General features: G+C 44.5%; 2 protein-coding genes across 4 annotated transcripts in view; one reads left to right on the top strand and one right to left on the bottom strand.

The window, feature by feature from the left end:
* The window catches only part of INSYN2A (inhibitory synaptic factor 2A), a 59633-nt gene extending 51275 nt beyond the window's left edge, over window positions 1-8358 (top strand). For both annotated transcript variants that reach the window (XM_008526047.2, XM_070566731.1), the window contains one exon: window positions 5771-8358. In XM_008526047.2, coding sequence (XP_008524269.2) covers window positions 5771-5954 — 184 coding nt within the window. In that variant the 3' untranslated portion in view covers window positions 5955-8358. The remainder of the gene's footprint in view (window positions 1-5770) is intronic.
* DOCK1 (dedicator of cytokinesis 1) overlaps window positions 1-22691 on the bottom strand; it is a 503206-nt gene that overhangs the window by 292926 nt on the left and 187589 nt on the right. For both annotated transcript variants that reach the window (XM_070566542.1, XM_070566478.1), the window contains exons 26-27: window positions 16896-17023; window positions 15065-15160 (exon numbers count right to left, since the gene is read on the bottom strand). In XM_070566542.1, the coding sequence (XP_070422643.1) occupies window positions 15065-15160; window positions 16896-17023 (224 nt within the window). The remainder of the gene's footprint in view (window positions 1-15064; window positions 15161-16895; window positions 17024-22691) is intronic.

Consider the following 22691-nt stretch of genomic DNA (forward strand, 5'->3'; position numbering starts at 1 on the left):
GATCTGGACTAGGGCAGCGGAGGGGGGCCCAACAGGAAGGACACTGGAGACTGCTGAGGGCAAATGCACCAGACCCCACTGATGGCAGCAGGCAGGACGGACAGGTCAGGCTGGATTCCAAGGTGGGTAGCTTGGCCAGCTGGATGAATGGTGGCCGCTGGCTACGTTTGGGAGGACAGAGCAACAGGCTAGGGAAAGATTCGATTTTGGAACTGTTGAATGTATGGTGCCCTCAGAAATTCACATGGAAATGCGTTCAGGAGAGAATGATGGCCGTTTTGGGTCCTGGTTCTTTGACATGAACCGAGACCCAGAATGAAGAAGAAACTTGGCCTAAATTCACCTAGCTTGCAAGCAAGGGAGCCAGGTCTGGACCGCGGACCCTAACTTTCAGGTTCCTCTGAACAACGCTGGTGTTGTCCATGGTGCTAATGTGCAGCCGGCCAGATTCTGGCTGCTTCTGTAGACATAAAGGATTGTGCTTTGGAGACACCATCTGTCCCATCCAACTCCCCACAGTAAGCGCCATCACGCACCCCAACGCACTGGCTTTCCTGGGCTTGCACCGTGGTTCCCCACAAGTGTGGCTGCTTCGTGGAATGCCCTGTGGGGTGGGAGTGCATCTCCACCATCATTACACAGCCCAGCAAGCTCAGGTCCCAGAAGGTGAGATGATTTATCCACAGTGGCAAAGCGTGAGTCAGTCAGGGCCACGGTTAGCACCGGGGGACTCTGCGATCTAATTCAAAGAGAAAAACAGAAGCCTCTGCTCTGCAGCCCACTGAGCCACGCTGATGCTGTCGAGGCCAGAGACATCCGAGATTTCAGGCTTCCTTCCACGCTAGAAAACAAACAAGTGCTTGGGTGCTTGGGTGCCAAATTCACCTGCTTTTAACTCTTATGCACTACACACAGGGGATTGGAGAATGGTGTGTTTTAAATACATTCCCCTTAAATTAATTTGAGGAGTACGTGACAGCTTGCTGAGGAAACCGTGGCAGGGTCCGTGTATTTATAGGAGCATTAGACAGCAGAGTATCAGCCGGAGGAGCTAGAACAACACTCCTGCACAATCCCATGCAGTGCTGGGAGAAGTGTTACTACAGAGCCTAGCAGAGTCTCCAGGAAGCAAGTAAAGCTATTAGGGTGCCAGCAGACGGAGCAGCTGGGATGTAGGACCGATTTTTATTTCTTTGGAAATGTACAGAAGAATAATTTCATAAGAAAAGCCCCCATCCTTAAAACTTCATTTTTAAGAGAAAAAGACTAAGCAAAGAAATTAAGTCTACACCCCATTGCTCTAATCATTCATCACCATGAGGCACACAGAGTGCTCCAAATGGCTTTGCAATGGCACGCACAGTGGCACAGCTTCAGTTCATGTGGACTTCTCAATGCCAAGGGTTTATTGAATGGTTCCGTTGTCTGGTGGGAGGAAAGGGACGAAGGCAGAGAAAGGAGAGACATAAGCATATAGCAGCTTCTGGGTATTTAAATCTTGTACACAGCCCCAGCAGTCCTGGAACTTTCTGTCTCACCCCACACTGTCTGCAGCCTTTGTCTAACTCGGGTGATAATTAAGGGAGAGCACCTAGCACAGGTAAGGCTGGCCTGGCTCCACATTCACATTCATGCTTTGAAACTCCAGAGTCAGGACTTTTCCAGACTGCTCATGCTCCCGAGGAATAAGCATTCAGCATGATGGGTGAGTCCCTTGACAGTGCAGTGCAAACAGCAGGTCTCGCCCACAGGAGATGAGTGGCACCAGCAGCAGCGCCCTGCCTCAGGTGTGCTGCAGGGCATCAAGACCCGGAGGCTTTAGGGAGCTGGGTAAACCCCCAGCCAAGTCCTAAGAGACGACGAGGTCTGGAGCCCAGACTTGGCACACAGACGCTCCGTCTGCCCATCTGACTACAGAGTAAGTCTCTGTGCTGGAACCACTCTGAAGCAGGTCCAGACTACACAGGGGAGGCCTGCTGCCTTTGATGGCGGTTAGAAGCAACGTCATGCAGAAAACACCAGTACAGCCTCGCACATAGGGCCAGGCCTTCCTCCAGGCCACAGGAAAAGTGGAAAGGGACTAAAATGACACTCTCAGGTTTCCCTTAGCAGAGCACAGCAGCAGCTGGTCACCCACAAGTGCACCCTGCTGACCTTACCCATCCTTTCCAAGATCTTATTGCAGGCTTTTCCAGAAAAAGAGAAATAGGGAGTGGAAGAAAGCAGCCAAGCTCCAAAAAGATCCTGGTGTGTGCTTTGCAGAAAATGTTTCAGAATCTTCTTTGATTAAATTCTGACAGAACGGAGCCAGGTCACAGAGCTCGCCAACAAAGTCGGCTTGGGGAGAAGGTCTGTTTGTCTGCAACAAGGAGGGGGCTCATTGTGGGAGGAGAAAGTGGGGCACCACAAGATTACTGACCAGGGCAGAGCAGACCAGGGCAACTGGGACCAAAGCCGAGATGGAATTTGTCTTTTAAGGCTCCGTGCTCATTCATTAATTCAGTAAATATTAGGTAGGCAAGCACCATGATTCAGGGCCTGCTGTAGATGCTGGGAACAGAGACAGGTCATTCTCCCTGGTCACAGCCCCTGCATTTGAGGGATGGAAGCAAAATAATATGGAAACAAATAAATAATTATTCATGGCAAGTGCAGAGAAGGAAAAAGAAAGCGGTGATGGGGGATCTTTTGGAAGGTACTAGAGAATGAGGAGGCAATGTGTACCTGGGGGACAGAGGGACAAGGCGTGGCCAGCCATGCCACCAGCCAAGACAGGTGTTCCAGGCAGGGGACAAAGTAACAGCCATGAGGACAGTAACAATGTCTTCTGTAATGGCAACCCCACCCACACCACATGGTCTGCCAGGCAGCATCCAGGGCCCCATCCCCACACCCACTGTCACTGGGACATCAGTGTTGAAGCCCAAAGTGAGGGCCATTACCACTCCATCAGGCAGCCTCCCAACCCACCTATGGACTCCTCACTGTGTTAAGTAGGGAGGGGCATCTGTGCACAAAGGAGTCAAAGTGCCCTAGAATGTCCCCTGGTGGCTCCGTTCCAAGTCGTCTCCTCTAACCAGGACAGCAGGTGCTGCTTTCTTCTGGCTATTTGGCTGTTAAGATTGAGGATTGTGTCAGCCAGAGTTGTCCAGACTATTAACCTTCAGATACTGCCCTCTCCAGCCAGCTATCTGCTTCAGATTCATCCCGGTGACTTGGTGTGTTCCTTCCCCAATGAGAAAAGCACATTCTTCCCACCTCATGGCCAGGGCACAAGACTCTACAGTTTGCCCGGCCGGTACACCGCAACTTGCATGTTACAGAGGGGAGGGAGGCACCAGGCTCAGGGTCGCGTTGCCTGCCCCAGAGCAAGCATCTCCCAGCAGGTATTCATGGCCGCGCATGCTCCCTCCATGCAGAAAACTGCTCCTGGTTGCAGCTTCTCAGTGGAGGGGGAGCGCAAACAGGAATCAACCCAACAGATAAAGTCGAGTCATTTTGTTAACAAGAACTCAGATTAGATTACTCTGTGATTACATGGTTCTGCGGTGTGATAAATTGGTTAATAACAGGATTCCCAATGTAGTTGCTTAATGGAAATTCAATAATTACAGGTACCCGGAATTCTGCTGTTCGCCTAGGAAATGCTAGCACCCCTCTCCGATCTAATAACTGAAACCTATCTGGGACTGTTAAAATGGCTACAATCTGGACAGCGCATGCTTTCAATATTAACTTGATAAAATTACGCTGGTACCTAGTGTAACATAGTGGATACTGCAGTATATCACAGACTCAATAGAAGGGTTCTTGTTTTCCTTGTTAAATGTTCAAGTTGAAGAATTCTTTAATAGGTATCTTTATCACTGTTAGCTCATCTCAAAATTAGTAATCGACAGATAATAAGGAAAAAAATAATATTTGAGTTGCATCTTACACTTTAGGAAACTTTTTCACTGACCTTTTTTGTGGGGGGAGGAGTGAGATAGTCAGGAAATAATTATTATCTACCTTGAAGTGAAGGAAACGGAACCTTAAAGAAGATAAAGGACTTATCTGAGTCCTCACTCACCACGCCCAACATCAAGTGGAAAAGGCAGGACAGAAATCCACATTCTTTCTACTGTGCCACAAAATTGAGGCTCATTTTTTCATAAATGCACCACATCCTGAGATTAGCACTTTTTACAACTGTCCTTAAGAGGAACTATGCCCCCATTGTCACACATTCTACACTAGCAAAACATGAGTTCATGAAGTTTTATTCTACTTCCTATAAACTGCAACATGCCTCAGAGACCCTTTGAAACAGGGGAAAAAAATAATTCTTGTTTTGGGAGCAGGGGGTAACTAGCCATAAACTTCTCTGACAATATTTTTAATTTTGTCAGTAATATTATAGTCTGACAATAAGAAAAATGGAACAGTGGATTTAAAACATAAAATGGTCCATTAGACGGGTCTTGAACTTGGTTTTAAAACTCCAGATAATACAGCTTCGCTGTTTTGTCTTTCCAAAATGTCAAAATTTGGCTAGGATTAATGGTTCTCTAGATCAATAGGATTTCATGTTTATAAATGGTTTACGGTTCCACTGGATATAAAATGTTATGAGCTCATGCATTATCATCATTGCTGAGCCTTTACTGAAATCTACTGACATTTAGTCTGGCATCTAGACCAGACATGGAAGGAGCACGGAGCAGAATTCACCGGAGGCCTGGCATGATGCAGCGCCCAGGTCCAAATAATAGGGGTCTCGGGGAGCTAAGCAGAAGGGGGGCAAAGCTCAGCAGTGCTGGGATCATCACAGAAAAGTGACACTGGACCGGGGTGGTCCCATCTCAAATGCCAAACCCATTAAGAGTTAGTTACAGATAGGGGATCAACAATGGTTCTTTCCAAAGCCATGAAGAAACAGGAGGACCCTAGGCAAGTTGAAGCATTCTTCATAAGAAACAACACATATTTTAAAAATCATCTTTAATCCTATCCTTCTAACACAAATATTACCACTGCTGGCCAATATCCTTCCACATGGCTCCATGTTTGTACACTACGGTTTCAGTGATGTAATTACACTTTGGGGTTATTTTCATGGTGTGCTGTCTATGTTTTTGCCTGAAAAAGCATCTTTGATAACAACTGAGTAATGTTCCATCGTGTTGGCTCAATAAACACACTGTTCTCCTCAACACTGGATATTTTGGCTCTTGCCAGTTTTTCGAGTGAATGAGATTTTGGAAGAACATAAGCCAAGGTCATTTCACTTCACGACTGCTTCAGGTGAGAGAAATAGATTTCTCTGATCTTGTGAAAAGCTGCACAGGCACAGAGCTTTCATACACCTGGTGTATATGTCCTAAGATGACCCCTGAACACTCATCCTTTTGTTTTTCTATTTATTCCATGAAGCACATGTGTGCAGTCTATGGACAAGCAAAAGGGTTATTCAGATGTCACACTTTTCATTTCAAAAACACATTCTATACTTTGATACGAGCTGTATACCTTAACAACACTTCAGGGGTTCACAATGAAAGCAAATAAGTTCTTTTTCAAAGAAAATGAATCTATTAGAAACAGTTCACGGTGACATAGATGTAAAGCTAATAGCCATCTGCTTAATATTGAACCATAAAATTAAATTATAAACATAGGATGAATTATCATCACACTGGTAGCATGTCAGTAAATTTTGCTGTCACTAAGGGAGATCTTTATATATGAAAGATCAAGCACTAAGTTCTGCCCTCTCTTTTCTTTCTAGTGTGGAGCTAGATTTTAAGCAGCAAGAAGACAAACTCCAGCCAGTTTTGAAGAAACTCCATCCTTTTGAGGAAACTCAGGTTGCACCTTCGCCTTACTCTCAGGAGACTTACTCCTCGACTCCCAAGCAAAAATCCAAAACTGAATCTAAAAAGCATGGAAGATGGAAACTCTGGTTCCTTTAAAACTCATGGTGTTTGGAGTCTAAAGGCCGTCTTTAAAACCCACTGGAGTTAAGTCAATCCTTTTCCAAAATGAATAGGATCAAGTGAACCTTGGCTGACTCGGGCGCCACCCAGTTCTCACCCTGCTTACCAAAAAGGCCTTTGTACTAACAGATAATTAACAGAAGCAAGGTATTAAATGTCGCACCTTGCCAGCTGTTCTTTGCAGTTCACAGATGTGGAATGTAAAATCTGAAACAAAACTTATGTAGTCAAAGATGGTAAGTAAAAATTCTATGCCCCCACCCCAGATCGGCAAGTATTACATTATCAACCTGCGAAATGGCAGGCTGTCACTCTGTACACAGCTAAAACTCATAATTATTTTCAAGCCTTTATTATTTTTTTTAAATAACGAGAAGAAAAAGCAAGCCTTATGTTTGCAAAGGACTTCATTTTTATGTTTAATTTTGCAAATAAGCAGGGGGCGAGTGCAATTTTCAGCACATCAAATTCCGGAGAAAGCACAATTTTTTCAAGTGGTCGGAGACCATGAATAATCTCTAAAATGTGACTATATGTATATTTGCCTTCATGTGCTGTAGCGCTAAGCCAAGTAACCACATCTCAGTGTCACATTGACACCTCAAATTTAGCATTCTCTTCATCTCCAGACCTGCGACATGTTTACTGCTCATTTTCCAAATGGCCAGCAGCCAGGAGGCCCCCAAAGTCCGGACAAGCCTTTAATCACTGCAAGTTGACAGGGTCAGAGCTATTGGACACTAAGCTTTCTTAGATCTCATTTTTAATCTTTTGGTACCCAAAGGCCAAATGATACATTCTGGCAAGAATTTGAAAACACACATAGAGATACACAATGGATAATACAGTCACCAATAAATCCCAGGCGTTCTCTGCCACCGGAAAGTGTTTCTGTGGATCAATCTTTGAGACATTGTTCATCACCGAAAGTGCAGCCAGACATTTTATACTATTCGTTATGCTTTGTAACAACTGTGGAAGACCTGGCCATCTCAAAGAGAAACAGCGTGTTTAGTTTAGCTGCTACCAACCAACAAACTTAACGTCACCCACATTTAACCTATTAGTAAGTTGTACTAAATGACATACCTAGGGGAAAGCTGTGAAATCAAATGTTTTTAGGTATTTTTTAAAACAACAGTGACACTTAGAGTTCTCTTTTGATTACACATTGCAATATAAATCTTAGTTCCTTTATTTTTTCACTCATTCCTCTGCACCTTTGCAAGTATCTTTTTATAGAAATCCAAAGCCCCTAGTCTATTAATGACTTTGTCTATCAATTTTTTGCTTTTCACAATAGGAAGAAGGGATCTTATTTTGCCTCTTTTTGTACAACTGAAATTTTGAAGTTTGTTAACATACGAGAAAAACTAGTCCTCAAGTTTCTGTCCAACAGTTTCTTATCTAATCTAGTGCTGACATGCACACCTCACTGATTAGATGCCAAAAATAAGTGGTTACCCTTGGTAAAAGAACCTCTACCTGCACTTTTCAGATTGGAGCTATTTCTTGCCATGCATTTTCCTCCCAACTCAACAGCAAATCTATTTTAGTTCTAAGTGTTTGATTGTACAAGGTCCTGGTGATCAGCAATCAGACCTGGACTCGAAAAAATGAAAAGGGTGTATCATGTAAACATTCTTTGGGGGTTACTCAAACTATCCTGCAAATGTATGCTTCAATTCAACGAAAAACACATCTTTTGTGGAAACACTATATGAGGATACAAATCCTTGAATATCAGTCAACAGAATTGAGAAATATTTTTGTGCAAAAAGGATGAGCAAGTGGATCCTGTACCATGAAGGAAGTGCAATTGTTTCATGTAGACATAAAATTTAAAAAATGTGTTTCATGTATTTTATACTGTTTTTAACTAAAGTTATAAAAATGTTTGCAACAAGTTATCTCTCCTTGTGTTTTAAGAAACCCAGCTATCTCAGTGAGTTGAAATAAGGGTGTTAGCAGCTTTCCGATTAGTACCATAAATCTGTCTGAACAAGAGGACATCCTAGTAAACAAAACAACATCACTGTCTGAAAGCAGTCTAGACCAAAAAATAATAATAATCATCATTAAATTTTTCAGAGTCAAAAAGGAAACTGAAGATAAACTAATTCCTATTTAAAAATAAAACTATCTTCAGAATAGAAAAAAATATTTTCAAATTCATTTCATAGTTTAATTGCAATGTGTCACTAACAGATGATGATTCTTCTCTTAGAAAGATTTAAGTAAAAACTTTGATACAAAACCAAGGTAAAAAGTATAGTGTTCCCTCATATGTAGATGTACACATGGCATTACGTATAGAGATTAAATTATTATACTTGTCACTAAGTTCTTTATTAATTTTTAAATAAAAAATCAAAAGTAATGTTTTGTGTGGCTATTAAACTTATTTCATGGTCTCAATAATCTGGGAAAATAGAAGTAATCTAAGAAAATAATAATAAAGAAAGGATGTTTGGGCTGAAAAGAACTTCACTGGGTCCTCGGGAGAGGAGAGCACTGTCAGGCATGGGCACTGCCCGCTGGCCTGGCCTGGCTGGAGAGGGGGCGAGGCTGAAATCCAGCTTGGCTCAGCTTGCCACATCACGCTCCCTGGCATGGGCTTCAGCTGCCAGGACGACAGGATGACTTTTTAAGGGCACAGGGCATCGCCCAGGCTCACAGCAGGATCTAGCTAACTGATGTCTGATTTTTAAAGAACTTCAGAGAGACAACTGAACCCATCCAGTGTTTCCATGGCAAATCCCAGGATGGCCCTACGGAGACAGTTTCTCTCTAGAACATCTATCAAGCAGGTCCCCAACCCCAGGGGATGGGCCACCTCCTTCATTTCTTCTTCCCTTCCCTGGGTAGAAGACAAGTGCCCCAGTCGGGCTGAGCACCCTACCTCTCCTGGAAGCCTAGGAGAGAAGAGGTCACTACTTCCTCTCCTGGTCTCTGCAATGACAGAGTCTACTTGCAAGGATGAGACATGGTAGGCTGAGACAGAAGGCTCCTGCTACCTCCCAGCTTCCTCAGGGAGCAGAAGGGGATGAGTGCAATTCAGGTGTCTAGAGAAGGAGCAAGACCCAATGCTCCATCCCAGAGCAGTGAGGGATCCTCCAAGTCATAGCCTGTAACTATTTGTGAGCCACCTACTGGTGCTGCCTCGGAGGGACTCTCTTATAAACAACTAGATACGACATTCTGCCATGCAGGTGCCTACCAGTCACTCTGAAAGTGTACCACTGCCCTCCAAGGAGAAGTCCCGGGGCCTCTGCATCTGCTCCTTCGATCTCAGACCCTGCCCTACTCTGGCAGAGTGTCAACTGGAAGGGAATCAAGGTGTGGGGAAACCATGCTATCTTGGAAAGGGCTTAGGAAGCTAGAAGAACTGCCCCATGCATCCTATGAGGTTGCCGAGGTGTCCCTTGCCATGGAGATCTGAGGTGTAGCACATATGGCATCACAGCCTGTGGACCAGCACCAGGCTGACTCCAGTCTCAAACAGTAATAAGCACGCCTTGCAATGCCACGCGCCTTGGGGTACCATGGCACGCATGGCACAGCTGAGATACACAATCCTCAATTCCAACTCCAAAGACACACCATCAGATTAAAGTGCTTGCTTTTTGCCTTTCATAGAAGAGAGCAAAACCAAGAAATGGGTCGTGAACTTGTGCATCCCACGCTTTCTGTAACAGTGTAGCACATTTACAAAGCCCGGACTGATTCTCCTGGAGCACTTTTATCAGCAAGAAAAATTTGACTTGATTACTAAGCAAGGCAGTGTCATTGGTGCATTGTCACCTAAAGATCACAGCAGCTGCTTTCTACCCCGATATATCTCCTTTTATCTAGAAAAACTCTACCACGGGCACATTTGGCACAGGCAGTATGCGGCCGATTTATTTACCGGAAGAAAAGAGCTATATGATTCAGCAATAACATTCTATTTTGTGAATTAGTGTTAACTAATCATGCTATGATGTGTAGCCTACATTTCGGCAGATAAGAAGGTCATGTGAAGTAGCATATTGCCTTTTAAGTAGCTCAATAATTAACCTAAGATACTTGTGCGGTTTGGTATGAATATGCAAGAATTGCAGACCATATTTTTCCCAAGCAGTGACGTGGTTTTTATTTCCTCTGCAGTAAATCCACAGTCAGTGACCAACCTCGAGCAAATATCAGGGCCACAGAAATATGAGAAAGGCAGGAAAACCTGCTGTACCGATACCAAATCAAAATGAATTTATAAAGTCATCACGGCTCACATGCGTACCTGTGTTAGGATATTTCCTGAAAGCATGTTTTCTAAGTAGATTTATCACCAAACAGTACAATTCCCGACACTTTTTAGGACACTCATATGCAAAAGCAGCCACTGTCCATTTGAAACATTCAAAATGTATTCTTTTCTTTTGCAAATGAAGATTTAAACAGCATTTTTAAAAAGGCACATTCATGCATAAACTCCATTAGAATAAAGACTGCAAAAGGAATGTTCATGCATGGGGACATAACATCTTTGTGAAAATATTTGGTTATGAGTCTTGGTAAAAGGGCTCTATTTACTGGAAGACCATTCTGTTATATTATTTTCCCAATGAAGAAGCATGTCAGGTCCTTATAAGTCACCCAGGCTCAGAGAGCCCTGGGTTTTCACGAACAGCATATTCCCTACCACTGATGCTGCCGACGAAAAACACTCCCATCCCAAGTGTCCCCACAGGCAGTGTTCAAAATGGAAGCAAAATAACTCCTGACGCCTGCGTCTAGTGACTCAGGAGGTGTGCTGGTCACAAGACCAAGTGGAGGATCCAGGCAGAGTTTTCCCTTTCCTAAGCCTACTTCTGTGAATTTTCCAAGGGAATCTTTCCTCAGAAGAGGCCCACATTTTCATTTTAGTGAATTAGTAATTGCCAGTCTTCTGGTGTGTATCCAGGCCATAGAAAAATCTTTAAAAGTCCTTCTCACTCGATTACATTTTTAAAGACCCATTAACAGAATGTAAATCTGATCATTTGAAAGAAGCAGCAGCAGCTAATAGCACAGGAGAAGGAACGGTCCTTCTGTGTTTCATTTCTTCCCTTCTCAACCCAGCATCGCGTACAGCGCTTATTGCAGCAAAGACACACTAGCTTTGGGGAGTGGAGGGGGGAGGTGAAGAGGGGACCAGATCACCCACCAAATGGCTGGCCCGGCCACCTGCCCAGAAGACAAGAGCACCCATCCCACATCCCACTTGCTCAGAACCACACACGATCACTAAGAATGCTAACACCGAGGGCCCAGAAAACTTTACAAAGAGGAACAGAAAAATAAAATAGGAAATCAGACAATAGAAAACCAAGCATTTCACTCAATTATTCTACAGTATCAGACTACACTGGAGTAGAGATAAAATGACATCTGAATTCTGTGGCAAGGTTACTGCACGGCTTCTGTGTTAGGGCCTGCTTTAGACATCCACATGGTCTATGATTCTATACTTGCCAAATGGATTTTTTTTTTAAGTATACTTAGAATCATGGCATATTTTTATCCTATGCATGAGATACATTCTAACAGCCCATTTCAAATATAATGTGGAAAAGTATAAAATGAACTAAAACAAATGATATACAACCAACTGCACAGTCTTCATAAAACATCACAGATGCAGATAAAAGAAAAGCCTTATGCTGTATATATCACAGCTTACTCAGTGACGTGTGAAGTTCCCCAGTTCTCTATTCCATCCATAAACAGGGGAAATTGTCGGGCCACAGCAGCATTCCCAAGTAATAAGTTATTTCAATGGAAATGGAGGTCACATTTCTAGTATTATTGTTGACAATACCATGGAATAAATCATGAAGTGAAGCATTTATTCAAAAGTTCTTTTAATCACTTTAATGTTTTAACTCCATTTTCAGAAATTGCTTAGAATTTTAAAGCTGATGCATAGTTATAACCATTTCCATTACATTTATACAAAAATGAGTAGCAAGCACATAAGGATTGAAATCTCTGTGTGATAATGGAATGTTACAGCTTACCCAAAACAGGTCTATAAACCATTTTCTGCTCTTTTTCCACTCTAGAAGGTCCACTGATTAAGTTTTTTGTCCACCTTGTCAGACATATTTTTTCCCCGGATCTTCCTCTAATCTAAATTCACAGAGCAACAACAGTGACATTAAGAAGCTAATGCATAAATCTCCATCTGAGAGGATGGGGAGAGCAAGGTCAAGCACACTGAGCAGGGGAGCATTTCAGTCTTCCCACTCCGTGGACATCACAATGAGGACTCACGGTTCCTTGATGACTGAGAGGTCCTTCCACACAACTCTAATTTTAAATGGCAAATGCCCTTCCTGAAAACATGTTGATGCTGTCATCACTCATTAAATTATAGCTTATTCAGAATTTTTTTTTTCCGAGATTCCTTCCGTGGCAGCTTAGTTTTACAAAAAGAATGTCTGGACTCCTTTCACAGATATTGGAAATGTTGGAATTGAGAAGAGTCAGCTTAGGACCTAAATCCCCTTCCTGCTTCTGAAGACTCCTGTTGGAGAAGGTCAGGGCAGTGGGGAATGAGCCAGAGGTGGGCAACGTGCCCTGCTCCACCCCCATTCCCTGACAGTGCCTTGGACCCCTGCCAACTGCTCAGTAGGAACAGGGCCACAGCTAGGTAAGACAGAGCATGGGTCCTCACTGCCATACCCGCTTCTTAGAACACTTCAGGGCTCTTCCTAAGGAACTCCTAAGGGGTCCTCACAACACATGGGTTCCTCCAAGCCTTTCAGGAAAGGCACACCCGACTCTTGGCCTGGCCCTTCTACCTCCAGGAGATTCTAATGTTTGGCCCCATGGAAATGAACGAGAGGTGGAAAATGGAAAGGTGCCTACTTTCCTGGTCAGCTGCCTCCCTAAGTAGGATAGAGATCTTGAAGGAATTCAGAATTCAGAGTCCTCTTTGATACCTCCTGGAATACCACTGAGATCAGTATCATGAGTCTCAATCTTACACAACAGACTAAGGAGAGTAAGCCTTGGCACCAAATCAGGGCTCCAAAGCAGTGCTGCCAGGCTAGCTGTGGGATCTAGAACAATTTCTCATCTCTCTGCAGGGATTTTCTACAGTTGCATATACACGACAAAAGGTGAGAATTAAATGAGAATATTCCCATTAGTTATACAGTGCCCAGAACATAAATAAGTGCTCAATGAAGAGCAGCTATTATTATTGCCACTATTATCATTATGCCTGAGATATGAGATATTTCCCAAAGGCATCCTGGCCCACATGGTCTGAGAGAAGACACTATGCTCTGCATGCTCCTGTCTACCTTCCTTAGATCCTCTGATTGAGCTGTGAGCACATCTCACAATCTCTCCACATTCCAAGGATGAATCCAAACTGTTATGGGCTTTCCCAGCCCTCCTCTCCCCAGTTTAACTGTTGACCATCAGGCTGACCCAAGTGAGCACACAGCTCGAGTCAAGACCTAACCAGAGACGGGACTAACTCATCAGTTCACTTGCCTCCACATCAGCCATCTCCCCGCTCTGCCCATCCCAAGGGTCTACCACTCACTCACTGAAACCCCGTGAGTGCCGACATCATGTCACCCCAGCCTCCCTAATCCAGCCCATTCCAAGAGGTCTTAGCAAAATGATACCAAACTTGGTTCAACTTCAAGCCACACATTATCCAGCTACTTAAGGCTGTCTTGCAGTCCCACAATATGAGAGGGTTCAAGGACACCCCTAGCATGACCCAAGAAGACAGGAACACCAGACCCCAGGAGTACTCCTGGAGTCACCCCAAGTCTCACTCCATGGGGCTCAGTCTCCACCCACCTACACAAAGGTGTTTTTAGATTATATAGAAGAGTAGTGAAGATTATATAAGAAGAACATGAAGAAGCAGACAAATTTATGGTTACAGAATAATGGAAAAGCCTACTGCAAATAAAGCCAATCTACAAGGAAACATTTGCCTTCCTAATTTATATACGTTATAGCCCAAATCTCTTAAAAAAGAAAATCTGAACATAATATGCTGAAACTCTGAGACATAGACTAGAGTCTTTTACTGGACGGAAACATAGTAAGGCAGCGATTGTTCCACATCTGTGCCACCTATCTGTGATTCACCCAAAACCACAGCCTTTATTGTGGTGCCAACCACGGGAACCAAAAGCTGCCCACTGCTATATTCTTGCTTTGCTGTCTGAAGGAGACAAGTGTCACCTTACTTGTTCTGCTCCAGGAAATGCAGAAAGAACTAAGGTCACACACCAAGGAAGACCAATGTGCCTGGCTGATTGCCAGTGAAAACTCTAACTAGATTTTTTGTTCTATGATTAGGGAAGCTATTTATTGTTTTTTAATGCCAGCAACCAAACCAAATTAAATAGTAACACGTAATAGAAAAGAAAGAAATTACATGAGACCTACGTGTGCATCTTTTGCCTAAGAAACCAAACTTAAGAGTAACAGGTTGAGGAGGAGAGCCATAAACTCTGGGGAAAAGGCGCCATAACGTGAAACTTGAAAGACTGTCTCAATTATTGTTAAAACTTTCTGGAAAAGAAGAAATAGATACCGTTCCATGCCTCAGTACTCTGTATAAGAGAAACACCTAACAATACATTAGAGCAGACAATAAAATAGCTAAGTTGGAGTACCTCAATTACTTTTTAAGGTTGTTCATAAAATTTTATTAAAGGCATCTTAAAGGTAAATATGTAGAAAGAAACTGCCAGAAGAATGAAGGTTTAGAAGAAACTACACATCCTTTGCTAGAGGTAACTAAGGAAGAAACAAGAGCCAAACGCTTCTGTCTCCAAACTGTTGGTTGCTTACCCTTCAACTTTGACACTTGCTTCTAGAATCATGGAAAATGATTACCTTTTATGTACCGGACTGTAAATAAATGCATCTCAACTGCTTGCTATCTTGTATTAAAATAAGCATAGTTTCAAAAGGCAGTTGGAAAAGAACCGGACGCATTTTCAGGATTGAGAATAAATGATATTCTTCAGGAAGATGCTCCCAGCCACAATGAAATACCCAAATGTATGTCACTCAGCACTTACAATGAGTTCGGAATCCCGCCCCATGGAAATGACGGTTCGGTTCACTGTCCGGAGAAGTTTCTCCATGATTATCTGGACATGCCTCTGAGTCGGGCCCTGGAGGAGGACACATCAGTGAAAACCAAATCCTAAGGCAATCATTAATATGCAAGCCCCAGCCGTTGTCATTGAATCCATTTACCCTGGAAAGAGTAAATCAATTACAACCCTTAACGAGATGAAAAATGGTCCTTGTCAAAGGCAAAAGCCTTCACGAAGAAAACTCCAGGCATTTTATTAATTATAGTCCATTAATGATAACTCGTTATATAATCATAGTAATTTAATTTAAGCAAACCTTAAAAATAAAAGCAAATCTGTTTAAACAATATAATGTTTATGATCCCTGATTAGCCCACCAATTAGTTTTCTAGACACTTGGCCATTTGTAAATGGAAGGCAGGCAGACAACAACTGCAAACTGCTCTGCGTGTCAAATCTCAATGACTTGGGGAACAATCACAGAGAATAGTTAAATATCATTTTAGCAAACCACCTAAAATCCTCAGTGCCACAGAATTTTCTGTCAGGAAAAGTTTGCTCTTTTATTTTGTGTGTGATGGGATTGCTGACTCTTCTTCATGAACGCTCAACATGTTTAAACGGACTCTCTAGGCACTTCCACACGAGGCCAGGGCAGGCACCACCTCCTCTGTGAGGTTTGGCCACACCACCCCTTTACTCTCAACTTTTTCTCCACTAAGAAAAGAGAAGGCCCTGGAATGGGGCCACAGGAGGCTGGCCTTTGGGGTAACGCTTCCAAAACCTTTCAAAGGCAACATCACCGGAAAAGCTGATATAACAACCATCAGTGTGAACTAATTTGATCTGACCTCTTTCTGCAAAGACACTAACCAGGCCCAGAGAATGAGCCAGTGCAGAAAAGGAGTGGGCAGGACAGGGTATGTGTGTGTGCGCGTGCGTTGATTAGAAAGGTGTCTGGAGGTCATGTGGGAGAGAGCAAGAAGAAGCCCTGTCGACTTGAAAATCATGGCCCATCTTTCCACTGCTGGAGGCAGAGATGGACAAGGCCCTGTACACTTTTCCAGACATGCCTGGAGAATCAATGACTTCACATGTGCATGCACATGTGTGCACAAGTGTGTCTGGTGGGTATACTGGGGATGGGGAGGCTTAAGGTCAGACTTTTCCATATGTATGGCACTAACTTCTGATGAAAACCAAGGTCAATGGAATAAGGACACAATTTAGAAGATGCAAAAGGAGATACCATTTTTTAAAAAACCAGCTAAGAAAGCACAGAAAGAAAGCAACCTGCACGGAGAAGAACCTGGGGAAGAGGCAGAGCTGCTCTTTCTCTGAACTCTTTGAAGCACCACTGAGTTGTTTTTTTAAAAAGCTATGTGTATGTACTACCTTAAAAAAGTAAGAATTGAAAAAAGGAATGCAGGTAATTAATCTCCACAAGTTTACCGCCAATTTTTAACATCAAAACCTTTGTCTGACCTTAAGGATCAAAATCTAAGTCTTGGGAGGCATTTAGCTGAGAAGTCACAAGAAATAAACTTAAAAAGATATTTGTATTGTGGAAGAATAATCATTGTAATATAATTATCATATTTCATAATTTTATATTTATAAATAAATATAACATAAGGGTGCAACTCCATAAAGAGCAAGAGAAAGGCTCACCCCCAAAACTTAAGGCCTTTGCTTTTTAAAGGAATCAAAGGTACCTCTGTACCGCGAGGCTGGGGTTTATGTGAAGTACAGGGCAACACTTCCTGCGTGGTCCTCGAAGGCAGCCTGAGCAAGCACAGCCATTACTCACCACGTCCTTCCGGTACAGAACCTCCAGGATGTTACTGAGCAGTTGACAGCAGGCCTCCAGGTCTTCCTGTCTCTCCAGATGGTACTTGAGCTGATCTGTCATCATGGGAAGCAGGATCTCTCTGCAGTCTGCATTGGACATGGGGTTGCCAGTCAGCAGGGAACCCACCAAGATGCAACTCATGTTTGCTAGAAGCTTGTTATCCTAGCATGTTACACTGTTTTCAAGCACGTTACATTTACATTCTCCCTGACATGACACTGACATCTGGAGAGGCTCAGATTACCTGACTGTGAGTAAATCACTCATATCGCTATGCAAATAATTTACACACAAACACTCACATGTGCCCACATATATGTGTGCGTCTCCAAGTAAATATACAATAACAATTCACAAACATACATATATATAAACACATAATACACATATATCCCATAGTGTGCACACAGAAACACACACGTTGGGGTTTTAACTAATTTTCTCTGCTGAACTATAAATTCACTGATTTGCAACTTTAGAAGAAATACTTGTTACAACAAAAACTATTTGAATTGCAGCTATTTCTCATTTATTCCTAGGACACCAAAGCATGGTTTCCTCCTACTCCCATATGCTACAGCCTCCTAACGTTTCTGAGCTCAGCCAGCTCATAACCTACTAAATTCTCCGTGTTGTCTTCACTCGGGGACAACTTTCTGCTGGGCTCCCACTTGCAGAGGGACTGTGTGTGGAGGGCTGAGAGCTCAGGCTCAAGAGTGAGGCTGTCCAGCTTTAAATTCTGCTGGCTTCCTAGCACGGTCCTCTTGGGCAGCTCACATCACCTCTCTGAGCCAAGGTCTCCTCACCTCTACCATGGTCATGCTGGCACTAGCCACTCACAGCTGTGAGGCATGATACAAGGTGACGCGCTTCCGAAGGCCTGGGTCTGCCACAGGTTAGATGCCCAGGAAAGGTACTTGCTCTTACAATGTGACACAGATACTGGTGATGGGCCACAGCCTCTCTCTGGCTCCCAGACCCCTGGGTGAAGGCATCAGGATGGGAGGGAGGGGGCAGTGGGAGCAAGCACTGACCTTGGAGGGGAGGGTCAGAGGGGCTTCCCTTGGGAGGCAGTACCTTCACTTGCTGGCAGAAATTTGCCATGTAGGGTGGGCAGTCCAGGAAAGGGAATCCTATCCACCAAGTTACAGAGACAGAAACATGTGACGCAGTCACAGTGACGTTCTCAGTTCAGGAGGGTGGGGAGAAGAGGGGCAGAATGAAAGGCGGGATGGGCAGTTGGATTTCATCGTGAACATGATGAGTGAGGTGGAAAAGAGTAAGGAACTGGACCAGGCTGATAGGGGAGAGATGTGATCAGATCAAAAGGCTAGAGAGATCCTTGTGCTGCTACACAGGCAGGGCAGTAGAGATGGGAAGCACAGAACTGGTCAGTTAGCTACTACAAGAGCCCAGGCAAGAAAGAGTAAAGGCCTGAGCTCCTGCTGTAGTGGTGACTTTGAAAGAAGAGGCCTTGAATAAGAGCAAACTGGAGGCAGGCTGAATACACTGCTTGGTGATTAACCGGAGATGAGTGTGGGGGATAAAAAAAGAGTCAAAAAGAACAGCCTCCTGGTGATGAGTGTGCCATCCAAGGAGAGGAAACTGGCGAAAGAAGTGCATTGAAGGGAGGAGAAAATGACTGGGATTGGTTTTGGGCAACTTGGCCACTCAAGTGGCCCCATGTAGTAGGCAAATGGATAGAGGGTTCTAGACGTTGGAGGAGATTTTGGGCTTAGAAATACAAATTGGAGAATCATCAGCCTCTAGGCAATAATGAAACCCAAGTATGTGAATAAGACTCTGGAAGGAGAGCGTGTCAAAGGAGAAGGAAAAACTGTGAACAGCATCAGTACGTAGGTATTAGAACAGGAGACGGGTAGGACATGAAGCTGGAGTGAGGAGAGCTGCGAGACGAGGCGGAGATGAGTGACATCACCCAAACCAAGGGAGGACAGGGTGGTCAGTGTGGCTAAACGTGGCAGGACAACAGTTAGAACAGGACAGCCTTAGGATGTGGCAATAAAGGCACCCAGACCCCTTCCCAAGGCAGCTTCCTGGTGTGGATTGAAGAGGCACAAAGAAATGGAATCAGCAGCACAGACCAGACACAACTCCTGGCAGATGGCTATGAAATGAAAGGACGCTGGGGTGTGAGGATCAGAGTCAAAGAACATCTGAGTTTTCGTTTGTCTTGTAAATAGGAACATAGAAAGGATGTTCAGAAAATTAAAGAACAATAAGGAAACAGATATAAATGAGATTAAAGACAAAATGCAATTACTAATTGTCTCTTCCAATTGGGAAATCCCGTTCAACTCCAGCATCATCCACCCTCCAACATGAACTATCTGTTTACGACACCAGCTCTGTATTGTGAAACTGGCCCAGCTATTGCTATTTCCTTTAAAATGCAGAGCACGAGAGAGGAGACAGCAGAGCTCTCAAACATTAAATATCCTCAGCTTGTTTTTAGGGTTTTACATATTAAGACTTACAGCATTAATGATATATAAAAGCATGGTTTGCATTAATGTTTCCTGAGCTTTTTTTTTTTTGCTATAAGAAAAAAAATGAGCATGTAGCACTGGAATGGTTCCTGTAAATATGCAGAGACCCGCTCAGAAGACCTTCCCAAAGACTACAGGGTAACGAAGGCCTGGGGGTGGAGGCGGGAGTAGGGTGCAGATGGGGAGAAATGAGGATGCAGAACAAGCCCTTCTGTTCCACTGTCTTCCAGAGCACTACAGGTAGGGAGCCGATGCTAAGGCTTTTTCAAATTCCATTTTGATTTATTTCCCGAGAAAGGACTGATGGCACCTCCACTTTTCCGGAAAGAGTTTTGTCCAATGAATATATGAGTTTACTTGTTGACTTCACAATTACAGTAAGCGATACACAGGCAGAAGTAATGCAGAGATGCTAAAATGCTGCACATCTTCTGGGCAGAGGCCAGGCAGCCTCACTGACTATGACGGCAAGAATCCACAGGAGGTCAGGGAACCACGGCACAGCACAAGAAGAAGGCACTGTCCTATGGGGACTAGGATGGTCCCTCCACGTCTGTGCTCCTGGATATCAGGGGGCCTCGTACAATTCCCTGGTCTTCTCATCCTGCCCTTCCTGTGATGCCATTGGATGAACTCAGGCCCCCATGGAAAGCATCTCTCCGAAAGTCACAGCCCCTTGAACTCATGAGGGAAGTGCTCCAAAGAGCCAAGACGTGTTGTCCATGATGGAGAGTGCACAAGTGTCAGAAAGCCGGCCAAGGATGAAGCCAGTCTAAGGGAAATGCCACAAGAAACTGTCCTCGTAGCAGTGAAACCAGCCTCAAAATGCATCTGCCAAAAATGCTGACCCACGGAATACACAAATTCCACAAGCATCCCAAAAACCCAATGTCCTTCCTACAGAATCCCGATGTTCACAAACTACCTCCACCCTCAGGAGCTCTTGACTGGCTGACCTTAACCACAACACAACATCCAGTGTAGGGGCTACACTTGAAGCTCCTAGAACCCAGCAGGCTGGGAAGTTTCCTCCGCAAACCCATCTGAGTCCAGCCCTGCCTGTGCCTATCCTCTCAGTCCATGGTATGACATCTCCAGAATGGGTCTTCTTTCCATTCGGCCTGAAACACATCGCCCAGTATGACCACCCTCAAGAGGGGATGAGCCCTTGGCCACACGTCCACTTCTTGGTCATCCCTATCACAACTCATCATTTGGGAGATAAGTCGAATTTCCAAGACATCTCAGAGGGAGAAGTTAGAGTCCTGAAGACCCGAGCAGGTAAAGGCAGACCCTGACACCATGACTAAGGAAAACAATGACTATGGAAGCCTGGCAAGACTGCTCTGAAACAAGCTTAGGAGGGACTGGACAGAGGCAGATGGCATAGTGGACTGGCAATCTGGTTCAGGGGGCGGGGTGTGTCCATGAACAGTCCTAGAAAATCTGAGGAACACAGTTCTGGACTCAGAGATGGCAGAAATAGCCCTTCAAGCCCTGGTTCCCAGGTGCCCTGGCCAAAATCCATCCCTTACCGCTCCATTTATCTGTTACGCTCGACAGACACTTGTAGACTTCACTGTTCTCGGAGGTAATTGAGTGTGTTGGTCTCATTTGTCAGAAGTACTCCGGGAAGCAATGAGTGCCCTGTTCCTCTTCGGCAGGGAGATGCTGTCAACTATCTTTGGCTGCCTGGCGGGAACGTCCGCTATCCACCCAGCTCAGGGGTCTGTGTTAGCTTCACCTGTTTGTTATCCAGCCTCTCTTGATGAAAAACATCTTTTGGAAACTTCATGCCATTTTGTCACATTGAAAGACATTTCATTCTCTTAGTCCTTTGAGAACGTAAAAACCCATTTGTTATAATCCTTCGGATGGACCCGTATCCACAACTTGGATGTTTTCAGTATCCACAAGAGAACTGTAACTCATCCTTCATCATCCACTCCACTCATGGCAGGTCAAGACGAAGTGGGAAATGGGGATAAGCATACTTCATTGAGAGGATGACAAGAGACAATGCCTACAGAAAGAGTTTGTGAAAGCAGTCCGACATTCCAATGCAGAGGAAAGCCCCAGGACAGAGCTCCGGCCCCTGACCACTCACAAATCATAGGACCAATCCCTGGAGAGCGGCAGCCAGACACCCAGGCTTTCCTCAGAGGCTGCACCAGGCATCTCGTGCAGGCCTCCAGGGACAGAGGGTCACAGGGCAGCAGCACCCTTCAGAAACACATCTCAAGCCCCCAAAGGAAGAAAGACAATGCTCCAGAGTCCTTCAGACGCTGAGAGGACCAAAGTTGGAGGCAGCACCAGCCTGTGACCTGTGATCTGCAGGCCCTGGCACAGCCCACCGACAGGCCTGGGTGCAGGCAGGCCTCAGAGGCCCAGTTCTTGGACCACCGTAAATTACCACTGGTTCTATTACCCTCTTCTCCTACGGGAAGGCAATCTCCAGGAAAACAGAGGTGTTGTTCTCATCAATGGGAAGAGCCTCTGCACGTGAACCAAGACGTGATGGTGGTATTCTGTGTGCACACATGTGAGTGTTTGTGTGTGCATATGCTCACTGTCGAGAGGGCTCTTTCTTCCTACCAGGACAGTTGCAGCTTATTTACTTCTGTCTGCAGTCACTTTTTTTCTGGAAACCACAGTACTTCACACTTGTTTCGTGCTGAGGAGGGACCTGAAGTCCAGCGTAGCCCTGGCCCATCCTTGCAAGACATCAGAGGGATAAAGACATCATAACAAAACCTCTCCCGCATTTCTGGTGACCCAGTTTCACTGGACAGTGTCCAAGCCAATCTGGACAGTAGAGTGCAGGTGCATGCGTGTGTGATGTGCAAGTGTTGGTATGCATTCATTTGCAATTACAGGAGCACAGTATCAAATTACAGGGTCTGCAGGAGGCTGCAGGTCTGCCTCCCAGGGCCGCTCAGCCACTCAGCTGCACCCCCCCAAAAGCAAAATTAACACAGGTTTCTCAAAACCTCATTTTTTCAAAGGTCTCTCTTACTCTGCACGTCAGTCTACTTTCAGTTTTTCCAAGAAGTGGGGCACACACTTTAAATAACACTAAAGTCCCTCAAATTTTATTGTAAGTCAAGGCCAAAAAGTCAAGAGCAAGGAGGAAGGTATACCACACACACTCACACACACATAGCACACATTCCCCACACTCAGCACACATACATACACTCCTCACACACACACTCATATACCATACACACCACACACTCACACG

This window comes from Equus przewalskii, chromosome 1, assembly GCF_037783145.1.
Source record: "Equus przewalskii isolate Varuska chromosome 1, EquPr2, whole genome shotgun sequence".
Classification (NCBI taxonomy): domain Eukaryota; kingdom Metazoa; phylum Chordata; class Mammalia; order Perissodactyla; family Equidae; genus Equus; species Equus przewalskii.